This window comes from Ambystoma mexicanum, chromosome 5q (genome assembly GCF_040938575.1).
Source record: "Ambystoma mexicanum isolate Mex_15411 chromosome 5q, UKY_AmexF1_1, whole genome shotgun sequence".
NCBI classification, from domain to species: Eukaryota; Metazoa; Chordata; class Amphibia; order Caudata; family Ambystomatidae; genus Ambystoma; species Ambystoma mexicanum.
Window position 1 is genome coordinate 50340360 of NC_090933.1, and position 20513 is coordinate 50360872.

Genomic DNA, 20513 nt, shown 5'->3' on the forward strand with positions numbered 1-20513 from the left:
CTGTTTATTTACTTGCATATTACTCCCCACCAAGGCCCCAGATAAGATTTTGGGATGGGAGTATTGTACTCCCTATGAAGTTGGAAGTCCAATTTTCTGAGGAAGTCTGTGATTCCCGTTTGCAGTGTGTATATATTTCAGGCAAGGGACATATATTTTTATCTCTAAAACTGACATCTTTGTGTCATCCACACTTCTTTGCGCCTTGTTCGTGTAAATTCAAAGATGCGTTTTTACCATTATTTTTCTCTTCCCTTGAGGCAGCAATTTGATTCGACCTCCTTGCAATGCTAACCTCACATATTATAGATGTGTGGATGGAACAAGGAGCAGCATCTTCTCCCTCTGTTTCGTACTGTTTTGGGAGTATTTTTACTCTATTTTTTATATTATGTGCATTTGCCTGCTTGTAGGGAGTAAAGGTGGCTGGCACAATGCTTTTCTACAGGTGTTGTCCCCTCCAAGACACAGATTGAAGAAGCAGATCTTGTTTGGGACAAGTAATTGCATTAGAATAGACATGCTTTAAGATAAGGACTGGAGATCAGTTGGTTCATATTTTACAATTTTAAATTCATCTTCTGAATCCAGTTTGTATTTTTTAGGCTTACCAATGAATGCCACAGTACACCTCACAATGTGGCACACAGATGCTGTACATTTATGAATGACTTTGATACCTATATAAAAGCATGTAAATAATGGGCCTCATTACAAGTATGCCGGTAAGAAATCCCAGTTTCCGCCATGTCAGTGCCACCGTTTTCCATTAACCTGTGATGCCGGAATCTCCGGATGATTACGTGTTGTCATGCACGCGCATTTCGGCATGCCGGAAACACCATCAAAATCCCTAAAAACACTGTCCTCCCCGGTGCCTCCGCGTCCGGCAACCCGGTCCCGGACCAAACAGCGGTCCCGCAATTACCGTGACCGGAAATAAAGTGATCGCTGGAACAGGAAATCGGCTGGCGGCCATTAAAAAACACAATCCATTGTAATCTTCAAAGCACAGGCGACATCCACTCTTTCTGAGCAGACAATCCCCCCTGTGAGCATGACGTCTAGCCCCTGTGAGCCCTGAAAGTGGAAGCCACGCTTCTCTGAGCCTGAGCTGAACATGCTAACGCTCTTTGCCAACGACCAACACAGGCCAGCCCTGCTGCGCAAGAAGGGCATCTGGGAGGAGGTGGCCCAGATGGTGTCGGCAGTTGGCACAACTCCCTGCACAGTGCGAGACTGCCACAAGCGGTGGGACGACCTGTCATTCAGGATATGCAACCTCCTCTCGGCCCAGCAGAGACAGGGCATGGCCACATGTGGTGGGAGCACATCCCCAATACGCCTGCTCACCTGGGAGGAGATGTGCAGCAGTATGATGTACCTAGAGGACATCAAAGGGGTCGGTGCTGAGGAGGCCGTAGCCAGGACACCTGAAGATGCCGGTAAGTACACGTATGTGAACCTCCCTGTCTACCCTGCACCCACTACTGTACCAACATATGACATGAATGGCAATTCCATCGTCCGAAACACCAAAAAAAACCTGCATGCCCCCCCAGAAACCAACAATCTGGGTGCATATACCGACATACACCCGGGCCACCAAAACATGACACATGCCACTAATACATGTAGAGCAAAGGACAGGCATTTGTAAGAGGATTCAATTCAACACTACAGCTAAGTCAACGCCTAGTCTATAATACTGAATGAAAACCCTTATTGATATATCTTTATGTCCAGTTCATGTGTTCTGGATGACTACCCCTATATAACACCCCTCTCTTGGAATCCTCCTGACCCCACTGAGCCAAGAAGTAGTTCTGTTTTGCAAGTTAAAAGGTTTATTTGATAATTTAACAATAGATATATAGATCACACTTTATAATAAATTAATAATTGAATAGCACACTTAATCTAATATGATAAATATTAACAACGGAGAATCTGGCACTAACACGCTTCTTGATAATCACTAAGGAGTTGACATAAAATGGATAAGGTAGCAACAATACTTTTATGGTTTCAAATGGATGCAATGTGGAATGAAATGCAGTACAGAAAATACTCAATATGATTTCAACAAAACAATGTAATCACTTTTCTCTGGCAATCCCCTCCCCCCTTTTATGCAATGCAAGGAAGTGGAAGGAAGGCACACAATTCTCAGAAATGCAATTCAATGTAATTCAGTTCAATCCCCAGCAAGCTTAAAGAAAACAGATTGAAAACACAGGCCCAAATGCTTTTATATGTGCTAGCAATGGATGAGAAATATGTTGGAAATGCTTTTAATTCCCTTTCAGAGGTTCAGGGTGAGTGGTATCTAGTTAATATTAGTCCAGGCTCACACTAGCAATGATGCAGGGATAGTTAGCAGGTTAAACGAATTTCTGGCAAATGGAAGGCAAGCAGCAGCTGATTTTACATGTGGAGAAATTTGCAAATCGCGGCAAAATTCGCGGATGCGCCGAGCGCTATTACAGAGGAACCACAAGGACTATCTCTATCGTTTTGGGGTCCTAGGAAAGCCTAGGATCTCAGCTTCAAAATGAAAGTTACTGCAAGTCTCTAGCACCAACGGTTGCGGAGATATGAGCGATTTTGTGAAGGTCGTTTTTCAGATTTGAAATTTTAAAGTTCAAAAAGACAAGTGCAGCTTGCAACTAGGAAATGACAAGTGACAGCTTTACAAATGACAGGTGACAGGAGGCAGTTCTACTTAGATTAAATAGATTGAATTATATTATTTTAACTAGGAGATTGGTTCTGCACAGTTTCTAGGTACTCACACTATATTCTTGAGTGAAATGGGCCTCATCACGGATCTGGTCAGGGTTTTAAACTCGCCTCTGGTCTCTGCACTTCACAGTGATCTGGGTCAGCTCTCTCTGGTTCTCTGGTCTGGGTTTCTAATTCTGGATAGATTGAAGTCTCTAGTTTGGCTCTCTGGAGGTTTGATGGAGGTAAAGTATGGATTTTTCTGGCAGAGCGTCCCGCTGCAGATGGAATTGAAGGTCCCTATCTGTCCTGTCTGTCTGCTTTTATGTGTTTAGAATGTGGGTGTGTTCTAGCATCACTGACCCTACCTCTCTCTCAGCTTCTAATTGGTCAAACTTCCATTTATCATTTGATTGGGGAATGAACTGTGAGTCAGAGGGATGTCATTTTATGGCTTGCAGATAGGACACTCCTCTGTCAGATTGCACACATTCTATATTTGATAATAAAAGACATATTTCACAGTTACACAGTTGCTTGAAATTACATATACATGGTGTGGCTGAATTTAGCCATGTCTCTGTCCAAATCTGCTGTTTCTAAGAGCTTGCATTCAGACATGGCACATAATTGACTTTTTAACTGATTTTTCACTTTCTGACATTGACCCAACTTTACATACATGTGCGCAGGGAGTATGGACATTAACTGATGAAGTTTCAGATTTTTAACATGCATACATTTAGAGTAATATCCACTTTTCCGCTAAAACCCCCCTGAACATGCCACCGGGTCGAAAAACCTCTTAAAATGTGGGCAGAAAAATCACAAGAATTATGGTGTCATTTATAAAATTTTCACATGTCCGTACTATGAGTGATCCATCTTTTTAAAGTTATGTTCTGGCTCCAAAGGGGTGTGGTTTCCTCTCAGCACAAGGTAGAAATACTGGTTTATCCAGTTCTGCCAAGCCAGCTTGCTCTCACAGGCAGTGCCCCTCCCCTTTCCTCAGGAGGAAGCCACTTTTTACGACCATTTACGACTCCTGCCAATAAAACCTTTGCCTGAGCCAGGACAGGGCTTTGTTCACTTTCCTGCAGAGCACAGGTAATTCAATTATCAGATAGATGGCATATCCTTAGTGTGAGCAGCAAAAGGGCAGCTAGGCCTGGGAACACAGCTGTGACTCAAGTTTCACTCCTGATGGGGGTAGTTGCCAGGCAGAATTCAGTTCCTTAAGCCAGGTTTCAGATAAAATGTCACTTTTTGTTCCCCAGTTCCTGCATTCAAATAAAACTAAACATTTTTACATACGCAGCTAGAATGCTGATTCTAAGTGCAAAACTATGACATTTCAACAGTTACAAAGGCATGTGACACCAAACATAGGTCACTCATTTAATCTAAACATTTTCGATTTTAGTGTCTTTAAATCCAGTGCAACTTAAACTGCTGACTCCATAGCAGTTTTGTTATAAGCATTGTTTTGGGCTCTTCATTTCCCAGATTTTGTAGGCACACAACACTCCATTCTACCAAATGTCTGCTGGTGTCCAGTGAGTTTTTAGATGTGTTGCAATGTTTAAAATAGACAGTTTGAGCCTGCCTTCAGAGAAACACAGGGTGGTTTTAAACTGCCGGCTTTTGGATAGTGGTGAGTACTGGTACTGCACCCATTTTTGGGATTTAAGAAAATGAATTCCCAACAGTTATGGGTTTGCTTTTGGCAATCAGCATTGCCATTCCCAATGGTTTCACACTACTGTGTGGGTAGTCCAATGGTGGTTTTAGGCAGTTTCCTTCTGTGCCCATAACATCGGCAAAAATGAGTGGTAGCCTATTCTTCATGCATTTCCCTGTGCATTTTCTGGGAAGCTCTGGCCATCATGATGTTTTCCATGTCAGTACTGCACAGTTTTGAGGTATGGCTCGGATGCATGGGTAAATACATCCCACACACCCTGTACTGCCAACGGAACATGTTTCTGCTCCCACACAGACACACATCACCCTGGCACAAAGTCACAGCATTGCTAGGACACATCTCCAACCACAAATGAGCACCGTCACAAACAAAGTCAACATATGACCTCCCGGCCAACCCGAGCCCTGAGCATAAATGCACAACTGTCCCTGTAACTGCTACAGGCTCATGCTGACCCCACCCCAACACCCCACAGTGTTAAGGTCCCCGCCCTAACACCGTACCCAGCAATTGGCAGTACACCACAACAGTATCCCCAGCGCACTACTCTACCAGGTACAAACATCACACATCCTCTGGCTCAGTACGCATGACACGAGCATGTGTGCACCATACCATGCACCCCACCATTTCCCCACCATTTCCCTGACGCAGCACAGCCACAACCAACATAATGCATGTATCTCTGCCACATGAATTCACACTGTTTACTGACAATCTGCCTTCCTGACACCCTTGGGCATATCATCTGACCATGAAGAGGCCCAGCCAAGCACCTCAAGAAGCACCAGCTGCTGCAGGACACCACAGACCACCACCTCCACCCAGGACACTACAGCCTACACTGGCACAACAGCCACTGCCAGCACAGCTGCACCCAGCTAACCAGAACGTGCCATCCCAGCTGCACCCAGCTAACCAGAACTTGCCATCCCAGCTGCACCTGTCCAGGCAGACCTGCCATGCCATCTGCGCCCGTCCACGCAGCCCCACCCCCATAGGAGCCACATGCACATTTATCGAGTGCAGAAGACATAGCCGACGATGGTGGAGTGGACACCGGGGAGACCACTGACCACAGCTCCTATGAGCCATTGCTATTCAGCCCCATGGACCCAATGAGCCCACAACGCCCACCCTTCCTCAGTGTCAGGGAAATGGATGGCAGACTCCGGCGAATCGAGGAGCTTCCTGCCTTGACAGCACTGGTGCAGTAGCACCTCCAGGATTTGCAGTTAATGTGGGAGTGTGTCCAGGCCAGTGGGCGTAGAAATGCACGGGCCATTGCACTAATGCCATTGTACAGATGTCCAGGAGGGTACTCGAGGGCAACAGTGTCATGTCCTCCATTGCTGAGACAATGGCAATGTTCCTTCAGGCCTTCTGGACAGACAGCCCACGGAACAGGCCCACACATCAACGACCATGTCCTTGCCTGCTAGCTCAGTACCCAGCAGCCCAAGGCGACGTTCAGTGTGGCTGTCCAGCTTGGCACACAGTGGCATGCTGGATACAAAAAGGGGGTGCAAATAGGCCCAGAACCGACATGTCCCCTGTATGTGACTACTGCAAGGACTACTTGTCCAACATGACAGGAGTTGTGGAGAGACAGTTGGTGAGGGATAGTTGGTGAGGGGGAGTGGGGAGGAAGAGTTGGGGGGGGGGGGGGACAGTGGGGAGGAATAGTTCTGGTTGTTGTAGTTCCACATTTGTTAGTCATTACATTATACACATTACACTTGGTGTTGCATTGAAATCATGAGTGGACATTCTTTTTTTGGTGCAACTGAGTGATTTATTTCCTGTACAGTGCTGAGTGCGTTAGCTGTCCTAGGACATGTGCTTGTGTGATGGTCTCAGAAATAGTGGGTAATGAGTGCATTCCGTGCCTCACGGCCATCCACAGCATCCCTGCGATGTGCCAATGGCAGTTCATCATCACTGCCATTCTCATCCTCAGCATCCTGTGGGTGCATTTCCATGTCCGGGGGCAGTGGTACATTTTGTGCAACATGGTACAGGCCAATACTATATTTCCCACCTTCACAGGGCTGTACATAAGTGTGTGTCCCGATCTGCTCAGGCAGAAGAACCTTGCCTTTAAGAGGCCAAATGTCTGCTCAATCGTATGAGTCCTGATGTGAGCACGGTTGTATCCCTGCTTGTGCTGGTTCTGTGGTTACCTCACAGGGGTCATCAGCCATGCCATCAAGGGTTATCCAGCATCACCTGCACGGGAGGGACATAAAGGGGCAAAAGTAATTGTGGGGCCTGTATCAAGTAGGTACAGTCTGTATATCGTTCACTAACCAATTTTACTTGCAAATTGCTGAAGACGTAGCATAGATCATAGTTGAGCATGTTGACATGTGCATTGTCAGTGGGAATGGATGTCCATGCATGTAATGACACGTGCAAATTGCCAATGTGGCTTGTCCGGGTGTAAGTGTGCCGGTGCCATCACCAGGTTGTATGTTTCTGGGTCTGCAAAATAGTAATCTGCCTGACACAGCTAGTGTGTCCGACACGGCAGACCCTGCCGGGGGCAGCAGACCTGGAAGGCAGAGCTGATACAGGTAATAATGTTTATCTACGTTAAAAGAAGATTTTGTATTAATTTGGGATTCAGTACATGCCTGAAGGCATACTTGTGATGTGCTGTGTGGAAGTGGTTGCACAGCATCACCTATTCTGGGAAAATCATTGATGTCGATGAATGCACAGAGGGGTACCATACGAGTAATTGAATAGATGGGGGGGAAAGCCTGATGATTGCCAACCAGCCAATACCCTTTGTCAATATGCATGGTGGATGTGTGGTTTGCAGTCGCTTTTCCATGGCCCATTCACACACACTTTGACCCTTTCACTACGACGCACACAAATTCGACTGGTATGTGTTCTTATTTAGTTCAAATTTGCAAGTCCTATGATGGGCATATCACCCATCCATTGACATGTCAGGCTATTTTATTGACGTACTGGTCACATACATATGTGTATGTGCACTTGATACAAACAGGGGACCTGGCTACTTGGTGTGCGGTTCTCTAGTGGTGCATGAGAATGATTAGTCTGTGCTGCAGGTGATGTGGGTTGTGCTAAGAGTGTTTTGGCAGGGATTTGGGATTTTGGTGTAATGCATTCTGGGACCTGTAGTGCCTTTGATGTTGCACTACAGCTTTGATGTTATGCATGCGCTTGCTCTGTCTGGTCATTTGACACACACCAGTCAAGGCCTTCTACTCTGGCATGCTATTTGTGTGTTGGATATTGCATTGCACTCCCGCACTGCAGATAGTTGTGGACTCCCGACCCCTCATTCAACAGTGCACATGTTTTGGTAATTACACTCGCCCAACAGCCAGAAACGCTATGGTGTATTATGACTCCCCACCCCCAGAATTCAACATTGCACATGCTTTGGTAATTACACACACCCAACAGCCAGAAACCCTATGGTGTATTATGCCCCCTCTGCAATTCAACAGTGCACATGCTTAGCTAATTACAGTCACCTAACAGCCAGGTACGCTCTCTGCTATGATGTGCCATGTACACAGGCAGCGTGCAGTTCCTCAGCACCATGGAATCATGGGTTGAACCCGGGAATCTAGCACAGCAAAGTGTGATGAGATGGCGTGCATCACATACCATCTGCACATTGAGTGAGTGGTATAGTTTTCAGTTCCTGTGCACTGCCGCAACGGCATGCCTGGCCACCAGCTCCACATGTGTGCAGTCCAATGCACCTATCACATTGGGCATGCCTGCAAGGGCATGGAATGCTATTTCCATGGCATTGACTTGGTCAGGTGTTCTGGGTAGGGCTATGTGATCTAACACATGCCGCAGGAGTGCGTCAATAACCTGAAAGAGGACCAGGGAAAAACAGGGTGGTGATAGCCCATGCAGTTCCCCCATAGTGTGTTGGTAGTTGCCCGTGGCAAGGATGTGTAGCACAGACACTAACTTGAGCAGGGGGGGCGGGTGGGCTGTACGGATCTGTATGAGGCTGACGAGGTAATCATGGATCAGTTCCACTATGATATGATAGGTTATTTATAACGTGCTTAATACCCAGAGGTTTTTAAGCGCTGACCCGGGGATCGAAGCCGTGTTGCTCCGTGTCGTCTTGCTTCCAAGGTGAGCATGTTGCTGCTGAGCTATCCTCCCGAGACAATGAATGTAATGGCATCCCTGTCTAGCCGGTACAAGGTGTGGATCTGGGTTTGGCTCATGTTGAAGGGTGTGGCCCTTATGGGTGGCTGCCTGCGGGCTGCAACCTGCTGGCCATTGATGTTTTGCATGGCCATGATGGCCCCCCTTCTCCTCCAGCGACTATGCTGTATCTTCTGCCTCCCTGACTCTTGATGTTGTATCCCTGCATGCAGGGCCTCCAGCTCCATTACTGCTACTGCTGCTGCAATCATGGTAGTGTTGGAAGGCGTGTGGGGTGTGCGAGTGGTCCTTTTGTGCTTTCACAGTGCTCATGGTGTACACCTGGGCTGATTTGGGCCACCTGTGGCCTGTTTCTGCACACCTGACTCCAGTACACGCCTGGCCTGTGATGCAGGTGTTTCCGGCGCAGAATTCATAGTGCTACTGGCATCTTCTTGCCAGTGTTACTCTGTACGTGGTGCTCGGAATGTGCACATACTAACCCCATGCCAGTGTCTCAGGCACGGCCGATGCGTTTTGCCATAGATTCTGTTCACGGTGTTGCTGGATACGGTGGGTGACTTGTGGTGCCAGTGTTAGCGGCATCGCGACTCAGCGTTTGCCTGTCTGGAAAAAGGTGCCGGTACCAAGCGACCGGCATTGCTATTTCCGGACCTGCATACTTTAATGAGGCCCAATGTCATTAGTTTAGGCTGGATGTGGTGTCACAGTTGGTCTGGATTATGAAAATGACTTCACAGATCCATTGCAATATCTTTACACCAGTACACGTAGGAATTTTACTGTCACCCATGAATAGAAGAAGTATCAGTCTTTCCAAGTAAGTCCACAACAGACCCCCCACAGCCACTCACAAAAGGTATTGTTTATAGGTGCACTGTGAACTTTGGTCAGCAGGATGTCTATGTTTTGAAATGGTGGGTATGGCACCAGAACTTCAAAGAATAGCATACCCTCCCCTGTATCTATAATTTTGATATAGCAAGTGACGGTTGGTGTCCTTATAAGGCACTGGGTCATAGGATTGGCCCCTCTGCACGGTCACAGACCTCCAAGCTGACTTGGAATATTCAAATTATACATATAGTATGATTAGAGATGTTTTATCTAATGTATAATCCGGGCCGGGAAAAAGAGCTTACAGCAACGCTTTTGTCTTGGAAGCAAGACAGCGCTGAGCAGCACAGGTTGGAATCCCTGTCACGTACGGCTGGGCTCCGTCGTGAAGCAACATAGAACACAATTCAATTTTCTTTTTTGTAATCGCTACATCTGAAAGAAAAAAATATTCCTACTTGCAACCTAATCTGTTGAAACATAGCATTCCTTTTTCTAATATGTACACTTGGTTGGGTAGATTTCCTTTGTTCTTATCTTTGTTTGTTTTGTTTTATTAGTATTTATATAGCGCACAACAGCCTGAGGACATCGTGGCACTTGTTACAGTACAAAGCTTAGTTACTTAGTTACATGGTCATTAATCTCTGTAGTACGGTCCCCTAAATCTACTTTGCCTTTTTTATTCCCTAGACTTGCTGTCAACTCGGAAGCGGGAACATTGCAATGGAAATTTTACTTCAAACTGTACTGCTTCCTGGACACTGAAAACGTGCCAAAAGACAGCGTGGAATTTGCCTTCATGTTTGAGCAGGTAAACACAATTTCTGTGCTCTCCGACCACCATAAACTGCATGTAAAGGGAACAGCACATAAGTCCTTCGTTATGTTGAGTTCGAATGATTTGTATGTACTATTTCATCCAAGTGGCTTTTGTCTGGATCAAACCAATTCTTGGAGATGGCCCAGCAAGAGATTTATTACGATTTTGAAAACAAGACCTGTTGCAGGGTTTTTATTCACAGTCGCATACGTTATGGAAACATGGTGTAATTATTTTTCTCCATATGCTCTTTGCTGCTTTGTAGAAAGGACACCGTGTTTATCCCCGCATTCACTATGCAGGATTTGGTCCTGGGGACACTGTTCCACAATGCAAGTGTCAATGTTTCTTTGCATTGCTCTTTGGTCTCGGTCTTGGTCTCGGTCCCTGCAGTTTTTCCTGATTTACTCGGATGATCACAGTGGAGTCGACAGAGCTGAAAAAAATAGACCAGAGTTCCACATTAAAAAGAAAAACGATATTTGAATGTATTTTTTTTAACTTCCTATTAAATATTTTGTTTTTGTGCAAATTCATGATAAATATATAATGAGGCTAAAGACATGTGTGTACGTGCCTAGTAAACATGCCCTTTCTTTTGTGTCAGGCTCATGAAGCGGTTATTCGAGGACATTATCCCGCACCTGAAGAGAACCTCCAAGTTCTTGCTGCCCTGCGGCTCCAGTACCTTCAGGGTGATCACTCTTTGCACACCACAATCCCCAGAACGGAAGAGGTCTACCCCCTGCACCGACTTACATCCCGCATCACACAGACTGCCAAAGTTTTTACTCCTATTGAGAGGACTGAGAGAAAGCGGTCAAGTTTTTTGGAAGGAACTCTTAGGAGGAGCTTCCGAAGCAGTTCTGTCACGAAGCAGAAGGTGGAGGAGGAGGAGCAGGTGATGGACATGTTCCTCAAAGAGGAAGTTACTTCTGCACGGATGAGCATTATCGACAAGTGGAAGAAACTGCAGGGCATGACGCAAGAACAGGCCATGGCCAAGTACATGACTGTGATCCGGGAATGGCCGGGCTACGGATCAACCCTCTTCGATGTGGAGGTGAGCCAGACTTGTATCGTAAAGGGTCCTCAATATGAATGTTTACCATGGTGGCTTATAACACATATGCAGTTTCACACTACACTGTTGGGAGCGCTCTATCATAGTTTACACTCAAAAGTACTTTGATGCATTGGTGTAGGATAAACTGTTTTAAAAGGTCCGATTGAGGGCTCTCATCACAGTCTCTATTTTGCTTTGCTCACCAAAATATGGTTGTGCACTTGGCGTTTCATCTTGCAATGATTAATAGAACGTACCCAACCGACTTTGTTGTTATTTCAGAATAGTGCTGCGACTTAAAATAAAACCTGGTGAAATCACCTTTATTAACTGTGTGAAAAATGCCGTGCTGCATTAAACGCTTCTGCCCCCAAGCCAAGCAGTACTCCCCTTTTCCTCGTTCTGACAGTTTGCTTCCCTCCCCCAGAGTAGACGCTGCATGATCTTTGACAGGAAAGGAGTCCGTAGACGCGAGTAGATGTGATGTGGGAGGAGCAGGGACATAGAGAGGAGATAGGTTGGGTAATCAAAATGAACATCATAGCATTGAAATAAATCAAGCACCACAAAGCGGATACTGGTTGGTAAAAACATTGATAATAACAGTATGGAAACGTTCATTTGAAGAACAACTTAAAACGATAATTTCAGGGCTGTCCTGATTCTGAAGATACAGCTGTACACCCCATACATCAAAACCATGTATTCCATGAACCACATGTTATTCTAGTGCAGGGGTCTGCAACCCTTGGCTCTGCAGATGTTTGGAACGACCACTCCCATCACCCCTAGCCAGCATAGTCAGTGGTGAGGGATTATGGGTGTTGTAGTCCAAAACATGGAGAGGCAAAGGTTGCAGACTTTTTTTTTTAGTGCAACCTTTGCTGATGCAGCAATGTTTGAAGACCTATTGCTCCTTTCATGTCTTTGCTCAGTGGAATGCGCCCCACTGTCCTTCTTTGCTAAATCCTCCCTAAATAAATTGCCCTAACAAAAATAAATAAAAAGGAGGACATTTTAGGCACCCCAATAGGGCATGTCCCTCCCAAAGAATATCTGTACGTTTCATCACGCTCACTTTGAATTGCATATCTTTGGCACTGGTTCCATGCAAGCACAGGCCGTTAACCTCATGAAATGTCTGCGGGTAATACTAAAAATACAAATATAGTTCTAAACTATGTGCTGTATTATTTTGCATTTAGTAAATTCCCCCAAAAAACATGCCACAAATTGCACTCTACATGTTATTGCTCTTCAAAGGTGATCATGCATTTATTTGAATTTGAATAGTATTTAAACTTTCCCACTTCAAACCTATTCCAACTGAACTGTCTAACATTGTGCTAGACTTTTGATGGTTGTACTTGCTTATTTGGAGAATCTAGGCCCTAATGCTCCTGTCACAAAAGCATAACTTGACATGTCAATACATTTGATGTTTTTTGGGACAGGACCATTCTTTTCAGGTGACCCACAAATCATTTGGTAGGTTTGAATCTAACTTATTTGTGTCAGATTGTTGTAGCTTTGGGCAGCTGTGACCCCTTACTCTAGCCATTCTGTAAAAGATACAGATTAAACTTGACCCAAAGTTTTCAAGTTCATTGAAAGACATTGGAGGCATCTCCTCGCAGCTAATGCATAAAGGAAATCTCCAATGAGTTAGACCCACCGATGTGCTTGTGAATACAACGTAGGGGGCATCTTGCTGCTCCTTGGGTTTGCACTTCTAGCAGTCATCATATAGCACAATTGGGCTCTGTGACCAACAAGCAAGACCCTTTAATTACAAGACTGACCTTAACTCTACACTTCCACTTATAGATCAATTACAAAATGTATTGTTCTTTCACTTCTTGTATACAATTCTGAATGTGTTAGAAACCACATACCACTACGTTCTCTGGCGTGTAATAAATATTTCTCCTCGCTCTATCTCCACCTAGAGTAAAGAAGGCGGATTCCCGCAAGAGCTGTGGCTTGGAGTCAGCGCCGAAGCAGTTTCCGTCTACAAGCGTGGGGAAGGCCGACCATTAGAAGTGTTTTACTACGAACACATTCTATCATTTGGAGCACCACTTTCAAACACGTACAAAATTGTTGTCGATGAGAGAGAGCTGCTCTTCGACACCAGTGAGGTAAGCAGAGTTATTGAAGAGGCAATACTTGCCACAATTTTGACTGCTTGTGTTGCTAAACCTATTCCCGTTGGGGGTAGCGATAACCCAGAATGGATGATTTCATTCTTATTTTTGTTACTGTATACTCTGGAAAAAAAGAAATGGTGAGATAATGTTGTTCTGCAAAAACTAAAAAAAAACTAACATTTACCAGGCAAGGCTAGCAACAAAACCATAACTTAAACCTTTCAGTGCATAACACTTGACACCAAACATATTAAGGTTGGGGAGATTTTTAATTTTTATGCCAAATCTCCTCCACCTGTGAGAGCCCCAGCACATTTTGCTGGACTCCTGGATTGTCTTGTCTGTTCTCCAGAGTGAGTGGGAGCCTTTTTCCCACTAACTCCTTCTTTTTCTCTCACTACGGGCACACCGGTTCGTTAATTGTGTACTTAATTTTATGGAGTGCTTTCCTCCATCTTTTCTAAGGCATCTGTAATTTACTTTTGCAGCACACATCACCTTTTGTGCAGTGTTGCTAGGTGCCCTTTGGGATTCCCTTTTTATTTTATTTTCCTTGCATGAGCACATGTTCCCAAGTATAGGGGGATTTGTTGTATCCTTCTTAGCTTTTCTTTTGTGAGATCAGCACACGCCACCTTATGTGGAGTGCTGAGGTGTACACTGTATCCCCTTTCTCACTACTCCTGTGATATTTCTGTTAGTGACAAGCATACCTGAATGGCTGGTGGCAGTGGACATGTTCTATCGACCTTTGTATAATTTGTACGCGCAGGCTGTGCTCACAGCCGTGGTAATGCACAGAAGGATCACCATTGATCCAAAATGGTGACTGTTTGCTTTTTTTGTCATTTCTAGGTTGCGTGTCCTTCCTTGTTTCTTCTTCTGCCATGCTGGGTAGGGAAGGTCCTAGTTTGACTTTTGTATTTGGCGTGAATCCTTTGTGAAGCCTCCACACACAGTGGCCCTACAGGTCAATTTCCCGTCCATTTCAGCGAAATTCCCAATTGAAATTTGAATGGGGATTACTTTATATCCTACCCGCCTGCCCCTCCCCCATAACTTTAGCACCCTCGACAAAACCTCTTGAATGTTTCAAAAATAATCAGAGTGGGCTGTGTATTGTCTTTGGAAAGATGCATGCTATTCTCTCCACAAAAGCCACGGTTAAATTAAAACTTCTTTGAGGATGTGCCCCTATAACTGTGTACCTTGCAGTCCCACCTTTTCCCATGGAACTTCATGAAAACTTTTCAAAATTGACACTGTGCGTTGGTTGGAAAGTTTCATGCAGTTCTTTCCATGGGGAGTGGGGGAGGGGAATGATGTGCCTCCTTAGATTCACTACCACAATATCCATATGCAGACTCTACTGCCGAATGTCTTGTATTTCTTGAAAAGTGCCTTGTCCACTCTTCCGTACCGTACCATTGAACTCCCAAGGTTCTGTCCATCGACCGCAGTCGGCACATCCCTGGACCCCATGTCCAAGTGAGGTCCTTATATTCTGGAAAGTGGCATGTTCGATCCCTCTGGGGCACGCCTTTGCCCACTCCAGGATCAGAGTATGCCTTCAATAGCGGCTATGTGCCCCTTTTCATATTTTTGGAGCATTGGACTTGCAGAGCCTTAAGCTGGATCTGCCAATCATGTTTCTAGTTCTGATTTGAATTCCCGTCCATGCACCCAACTCCTTTGGAATTTTGGGTCATTTTAGGGATTTTAAAAACAAAATCAGAAACTGGTTTTCACCTGTACAAGTAAATATTGTAGGTTGTCTAACATGCCAACATTGCCAATCCAAATTTGATGCAAATCATCTATCAGTTTTTGCTTTAGGAGAGAACATAAAGGCCACATGGACTTTGAATAAGAATGAAACACTATCACTTTGTCCCATCTGGAAGGAATTTCATGAAACTTTCCCCAAAAAATCAGAGAATGGTGTTTGTTTTTGAGATTTCTGGACAGTTTTGTTGAATGGCACTAACATGTTAGCATCTCATTAAGAGACATTCCTATGAGTAGTCCATCTTAAAGTAGCTTTTTTTCGATCAATTCCGAACTCAAGGGATAACATCTACGGGGTCCCGAACACCACACAGAGCCAGCCCCAAGGGGAACCACTGTCTTATCCCTGATGTGCTTAGGGATGGGGACTTGTGGTCTCAGTACCCCGGCTCTGACAGCTCAAATGAAGAAAGCTCTCATTAAATTCTGCCATAAATGTAATTCGAACCTCTTGTGCTGTGACACTTAAAGATCTGCAATCCCTGCTTATCCAGAGAGCATGCAGAGGAATTGTGTTGAAGCATAAGAATTGAAAGGGACAACTATAGGCACTATATTCCAGTGACATTGCTAAAACTGGTACCTCAGAAGAAGTGCGTAAGGACATAATCTAGGTTGAGTCGCTAGGGGACAGGCAGACATCAGGCCCAAAAGAGACAGAGTAACCCGTGGTGGACTGGCCTACAAGGAATTCTGGAGATTTCCAAGTAGGCCTCTGCATCCCATACTTCAATAAATATGCAACTATGCGAGTTTCTAAGCAAACCCCCATCTCCCAAAAGAGCTTCCCAGAAGGGCAGCCCAGGGTAGCAAGAAGGCGGATGGGGCTAAATTGACAACACATAAACAGCATATGAACGCACACACACCTAGCTTATCTAAACATTTACAGAGCAAGTGGGGGCCAAAGCTCATGGTGCTGATAAATCTTCTACCGAGAAGCAAGTCATCAAGGTAGCCCCCAATGCAGAAACAGTGTAGAAAAGCCCAGCTATGACAAAGTTGCCACCAAGACCCCCATTTGTCCAAGCACTCGACTAAAATAAAACAAGCTAAACATGGTGCCAAACATGAGACGCACAAAGACCCATGCAAACTCCTAGTCGGGAAAACCACTGTTTTAAGCCAAGGAAATGCTTTTCTCATCCATTTATAAATCAACCCCATACTGTGTTTTAAAAACCATATTTTACACACCAGAAAGAACTGGATTTTCTCTATGAAGAGTGGGATGAGAAGGATTAGGATGAGGCGCAAGGAGAACAAGAGAATATATACCATGCTACAGGTTTGTCGTTATGGCAGAAGCAAGCCTTAGCCAAGGCCATATTCTAATGAAAGAAGTAGAAGAGTTAATTAGATAAATCATATGACGTGTTAGTCAAGCCCCCAGTTTCCCGGACAAAATCTATCCACCCAGAGATGTAGTAGAAGAGTAAACCCAGACAAAAAGGGAGGAGTTTCTAGAAAATGTAAACATGGGGGGGGGTGGACAATTCCCAGAATGTTCCTATGGATTTTCCGGATACTACTGAAACTTCCACATCTAACTCATCCACAGAGGATCAGGGTTCCCGCTGAGGCACTACAAAAGAGAGCTGTAACGCAGATTAAAATTAAGACGCAAGAAGACAAGGATTTATAGAGGAGACTCTAGAGCCTAGAGGAACCCTGGCCAATCACCCAGTGTTTTCCAGTTATGAACTAAATAGAAAAGTAGATGTGCTTAACCACAGAGGCACCCTCTACAACTAAATCCATTAGTCCATGGACTGAAAACTTGAATACACCCTCGTCAACCGACCCCTGAATTATGTGTGGCCAATTGCAGCCACACCACGCTGGTGGTAGCAACAGCATGCAAATGCTGCAATATGCCTGCGTCCATAGCCAGTGTACCAACAGATAAGGAACATAAGCATCCCTTCTGATGGGATAGAAAAATTGCCACTTTTGCTGCGTATAACATATGTATTGCCATATCACTGCATTGGTCAGTAGGTGTTACGGAGAATTATCATAAATGTGCTCATTCCCTTCACCTTAGAGACCCCCAGCAACTTTGCTGGATTTTGAGGACTTGATGTTTTTACCTGGAAAGAGTTGAGCCTTTTTTCCCACTCTTTCATGTATTCTGATGTGTGTTTTATTCTTGTGTTCTTTGATTATGGAGTTTTAGATAACTCCATAGGCATCATCTTTTCATGTGTGTTACACCGCACCCTCAGTGCATTGACACAGAGATGTCTTTTAGACTTCCCAAAGGTTTCCCAGAGAATGTAAAGTTAAAATGACTCTACTAGTCTTTTTTAAATTCCTAGACCCAGCACACACTATCTTCCTAAAGAGTGCTGGAGGGGTTACCTAGTATCCCCTGTGTCCAGAAACTCATGTAGCAGTCAAATGCTGCGCTTTCCTATCGAAATGGCTGGTGGCAGTGGTTTTACAACAAACTACCATGATTTTTTCCAGACCGCAAACACCGGTAGCTAAAAATCGTGGGAGAAATGTTTTTCAAGATGGCGCCTTAAGCCCCTTTTGTTTAAACAGGTCCCGGTCTTCTTTTTTGCCATTTCTTTTTGGAAAGGTCCTTCTAGAGTTTGTCTCTGCACGCCAAACCAGGTTTGGTCCCTTTGTTTCTGTACCTTTTGGTGGGCTTCAGGATTGAAGACTGCCTCTGGCGTTTGAGTGTCTGCGGTGGGCAGGAAGTGAGGGAGATGCCCGAAACTCCCTGTGCTTAGTCTCCTAGGAGACCCAAATGCACTCTGGCGTGATTGGCTGGCTGACTGTCTGGCAAAGACAGCCACCCTGCTGAGTGAGTGGCAGCTAGGCTGGAATTAAAGGGAGAAAACTGTTTAAAAGGCGAGTCTTTTGGACTGGAAAGCATAGTCAACCACTGGAACGAAAGAACCGAAGACGAGCTGGAAGAGGACGGCTGCCGTTAGTTTGCCCGGTGAAGCCCTGCTGCGGTCCGAATTGCCAAGTTCATCTCGACAGAGAAGCCCCTTCAAGGACGACTTTTTTTCTTTGAGTTGGTGGGACCAATCAACTCATAAGCCACCTGGATACCATTCTCAGAGCTGGTTAGGGTTAACCAGGGGGAACAACACCAGCTTGTGTGCTTGACGACAGCTACTCAAACCGAAGATCTTCCATTTTGCCAGCTTGTTTGACAAATCCATGTGCAGTGCAGGAGTCCCCCGACGTCCTCCCTCTTGTCCCCACAACTGAGGCTCAGGAATATTGAGATCTGCAGGAACTGCCAGAAACCAACGTCTTCAGCTGCATCTTTTCTTCATATTAAGGTACTGTGCCAACCCGATTGAGTGAACTTACCTCTCGCTGTGAAAGTTCGTGAAACTTTTCCAACTTGCAGGCCTATTCAGCTTGTGACACAACATATGATTCTTTTTCGTACAAACTACTTTTCAGAACTTTGGCAAAGACTTTACCGTTTACTACAAGAACTGCTCTTTCCTATCCAAGCCACTAGTCTGTTGACTTGGGCCTAGGCCTATTGAACTGAATCGAGTCCTCTAGTGAACTGAAACTATTTGCACTGCTTAAGAAAGTATTTGTGGGGGGGCGTGGCTTGGAGCCATGGCAGTCGGACGTGCTCAGTGAGAGCTCCCGGCTGGTGTCACGTCGCCACGGAAAATGCCCGGTGAACGATAGATCTTCTCGATCCACTCTTCAGCGATCGACAGCTGAGATGCTGCGGAACACTGGGGCGGCATAGTGGAGCCCTGCAGACGCGGATGGCAAAGATCCGCCGCCTGCGACACACCAAGAGGGAGCGCAGGACGTAGCAAGATGGCGGCCGCCCACCCTGCCCGGCACTAACCCCGGGGCCTAGGGGTTGGATCGGAGCACCCCGGGTGCGGGATCGGGCCGGCGGAACCCAGCGACTCGGCCACCACATCGCCCCGGAGGCTCTCCGGCTCCCTTCGGGAGGGTGGTTCCGGCTCGGGGCGCCCCTCCCCCGCTTCTCCTGCTCCGGGGATCGGCGGTCTGCCGTTTTACGCCAGCCCCACGCACCAGCCGATCGATCGGGGCCGCGGTGCCCGGGCGGGGGCTGGGTGCCCGGGGGGCCTCCTGGTTTCCTCCCTCCTCCCTCCTGGATAATTACTTCGGCGACCACCGTCTGCCTCCTGTGGGGGCAGACCAGCAAATTGAGCCGATCCGGAGGGCACCCAGCAGCTGCGGGCCGTCTGGGGACCCGGCCTCCAGACCTCCGGACCAGCAGTCCTGCGGAACGATCGGGGGGGCCCCCCGGCCTGGACAGACCTGGACAGAGGCCACAATTGAATAGACGCCCAGGGGCTGATGCGAGCTCGCCGCAGCAGCCCCCGCCCTTTCCTCCTCACTTCGGCCACAAAGCCTCAACTTCAGTTACGCAGCCGCCTGGATCTGCCCGCTTCAGTGTGGACGGGGCCCATCCACCTCAGGGCCACGGAGGCCCCATCACCCAGCATACCTCCCAGGGGGGGCTCATCTCCGGAAGCAAGGCGAACCCGGCAACTAACGACCCCGGGGTCTCCCCACGCTTCCTACCCTGCAGGTTGGGCCCGTGCCGGGGTTCCCTTCAGCTTCTTCTTCACTCTCCTGAGCCCCTGGACTTCCTTTCGCCGCACGCTTCGGGCACCTCCGGGGAGGGGAGGTAGCCCCCCCCTAAAGCACTGCCACAAGGTAAGGCGGCACCTGCCGCATCTCGCCCTAACTGGACGCTCTGCTGCCCCTCGGGCCTGGCTGGTGGCCCCTCCGCCCCCGTCGTAGCTGCAGGGGCGTCCCCGGGTTACCATGTCCAAATCGGGCAAAGCCGCCAAACAGTCGGATATTTCTACTCTATTAACAATGCCTCCTGCGGGGGAAAAAAGCAAGAGGGGTGAACGCATGGACACGGGGATGGGGAACGGCCTCCCCGGTGACCAAGCATCACAGGCGGTCACGAAAGCAGACCTCCATGAGCTTCTATCGGCCCTCACCAGGGAATTCCAGAAGGGCACTGAGGAGGTCAAGACCCAAATTACCCAGCTAGACAAGAGAGTGGGGGAGGTGGAGGCCAGAGCCGAGGAGATTGAGTCTACATTATGTGAGCAGAACTTTGAGATCGGAGAGGGGGCGGACAGGATCAGGGCCCTGGAGTGCAGGTGCGAGGCGCTTGAGGCCAGACAAGAGGACGCTGAAAACCGCTCGAGGCGGAATAACATTAGAATCCGGGGAATCCCAGCTGCAGTC

The 20513-nt window shown here is 46.7% G+C and overlaps 1 protein-coding gene across 1 annotated transcript in view; it reads left to right on the forward strand.

Annotated features, from left to right (window-relative positions):
* Window positions 1–20513, forward strand: part of MYO10 (myosin X) — a 640382-nt gene that overhangs the window by 596413 nt on the left and 23456 nt on the right. Inside the window, exons 38-40 of the mRNA XM_069620501.1 lie at window positions 10142–10262; window positions 10879–11334; window positions 13287–13478. Coding sequence (XP_069476602.1) covers window positions 10142–10262; window positions 10879–11334; window positions 13287–13478 — 769 coding nt within the window. The remainder of the gene's footprint in view (window positions 1–10141; window positions 10263–10878; window positions 11335–13286; window positions 13479–20513) is intronic.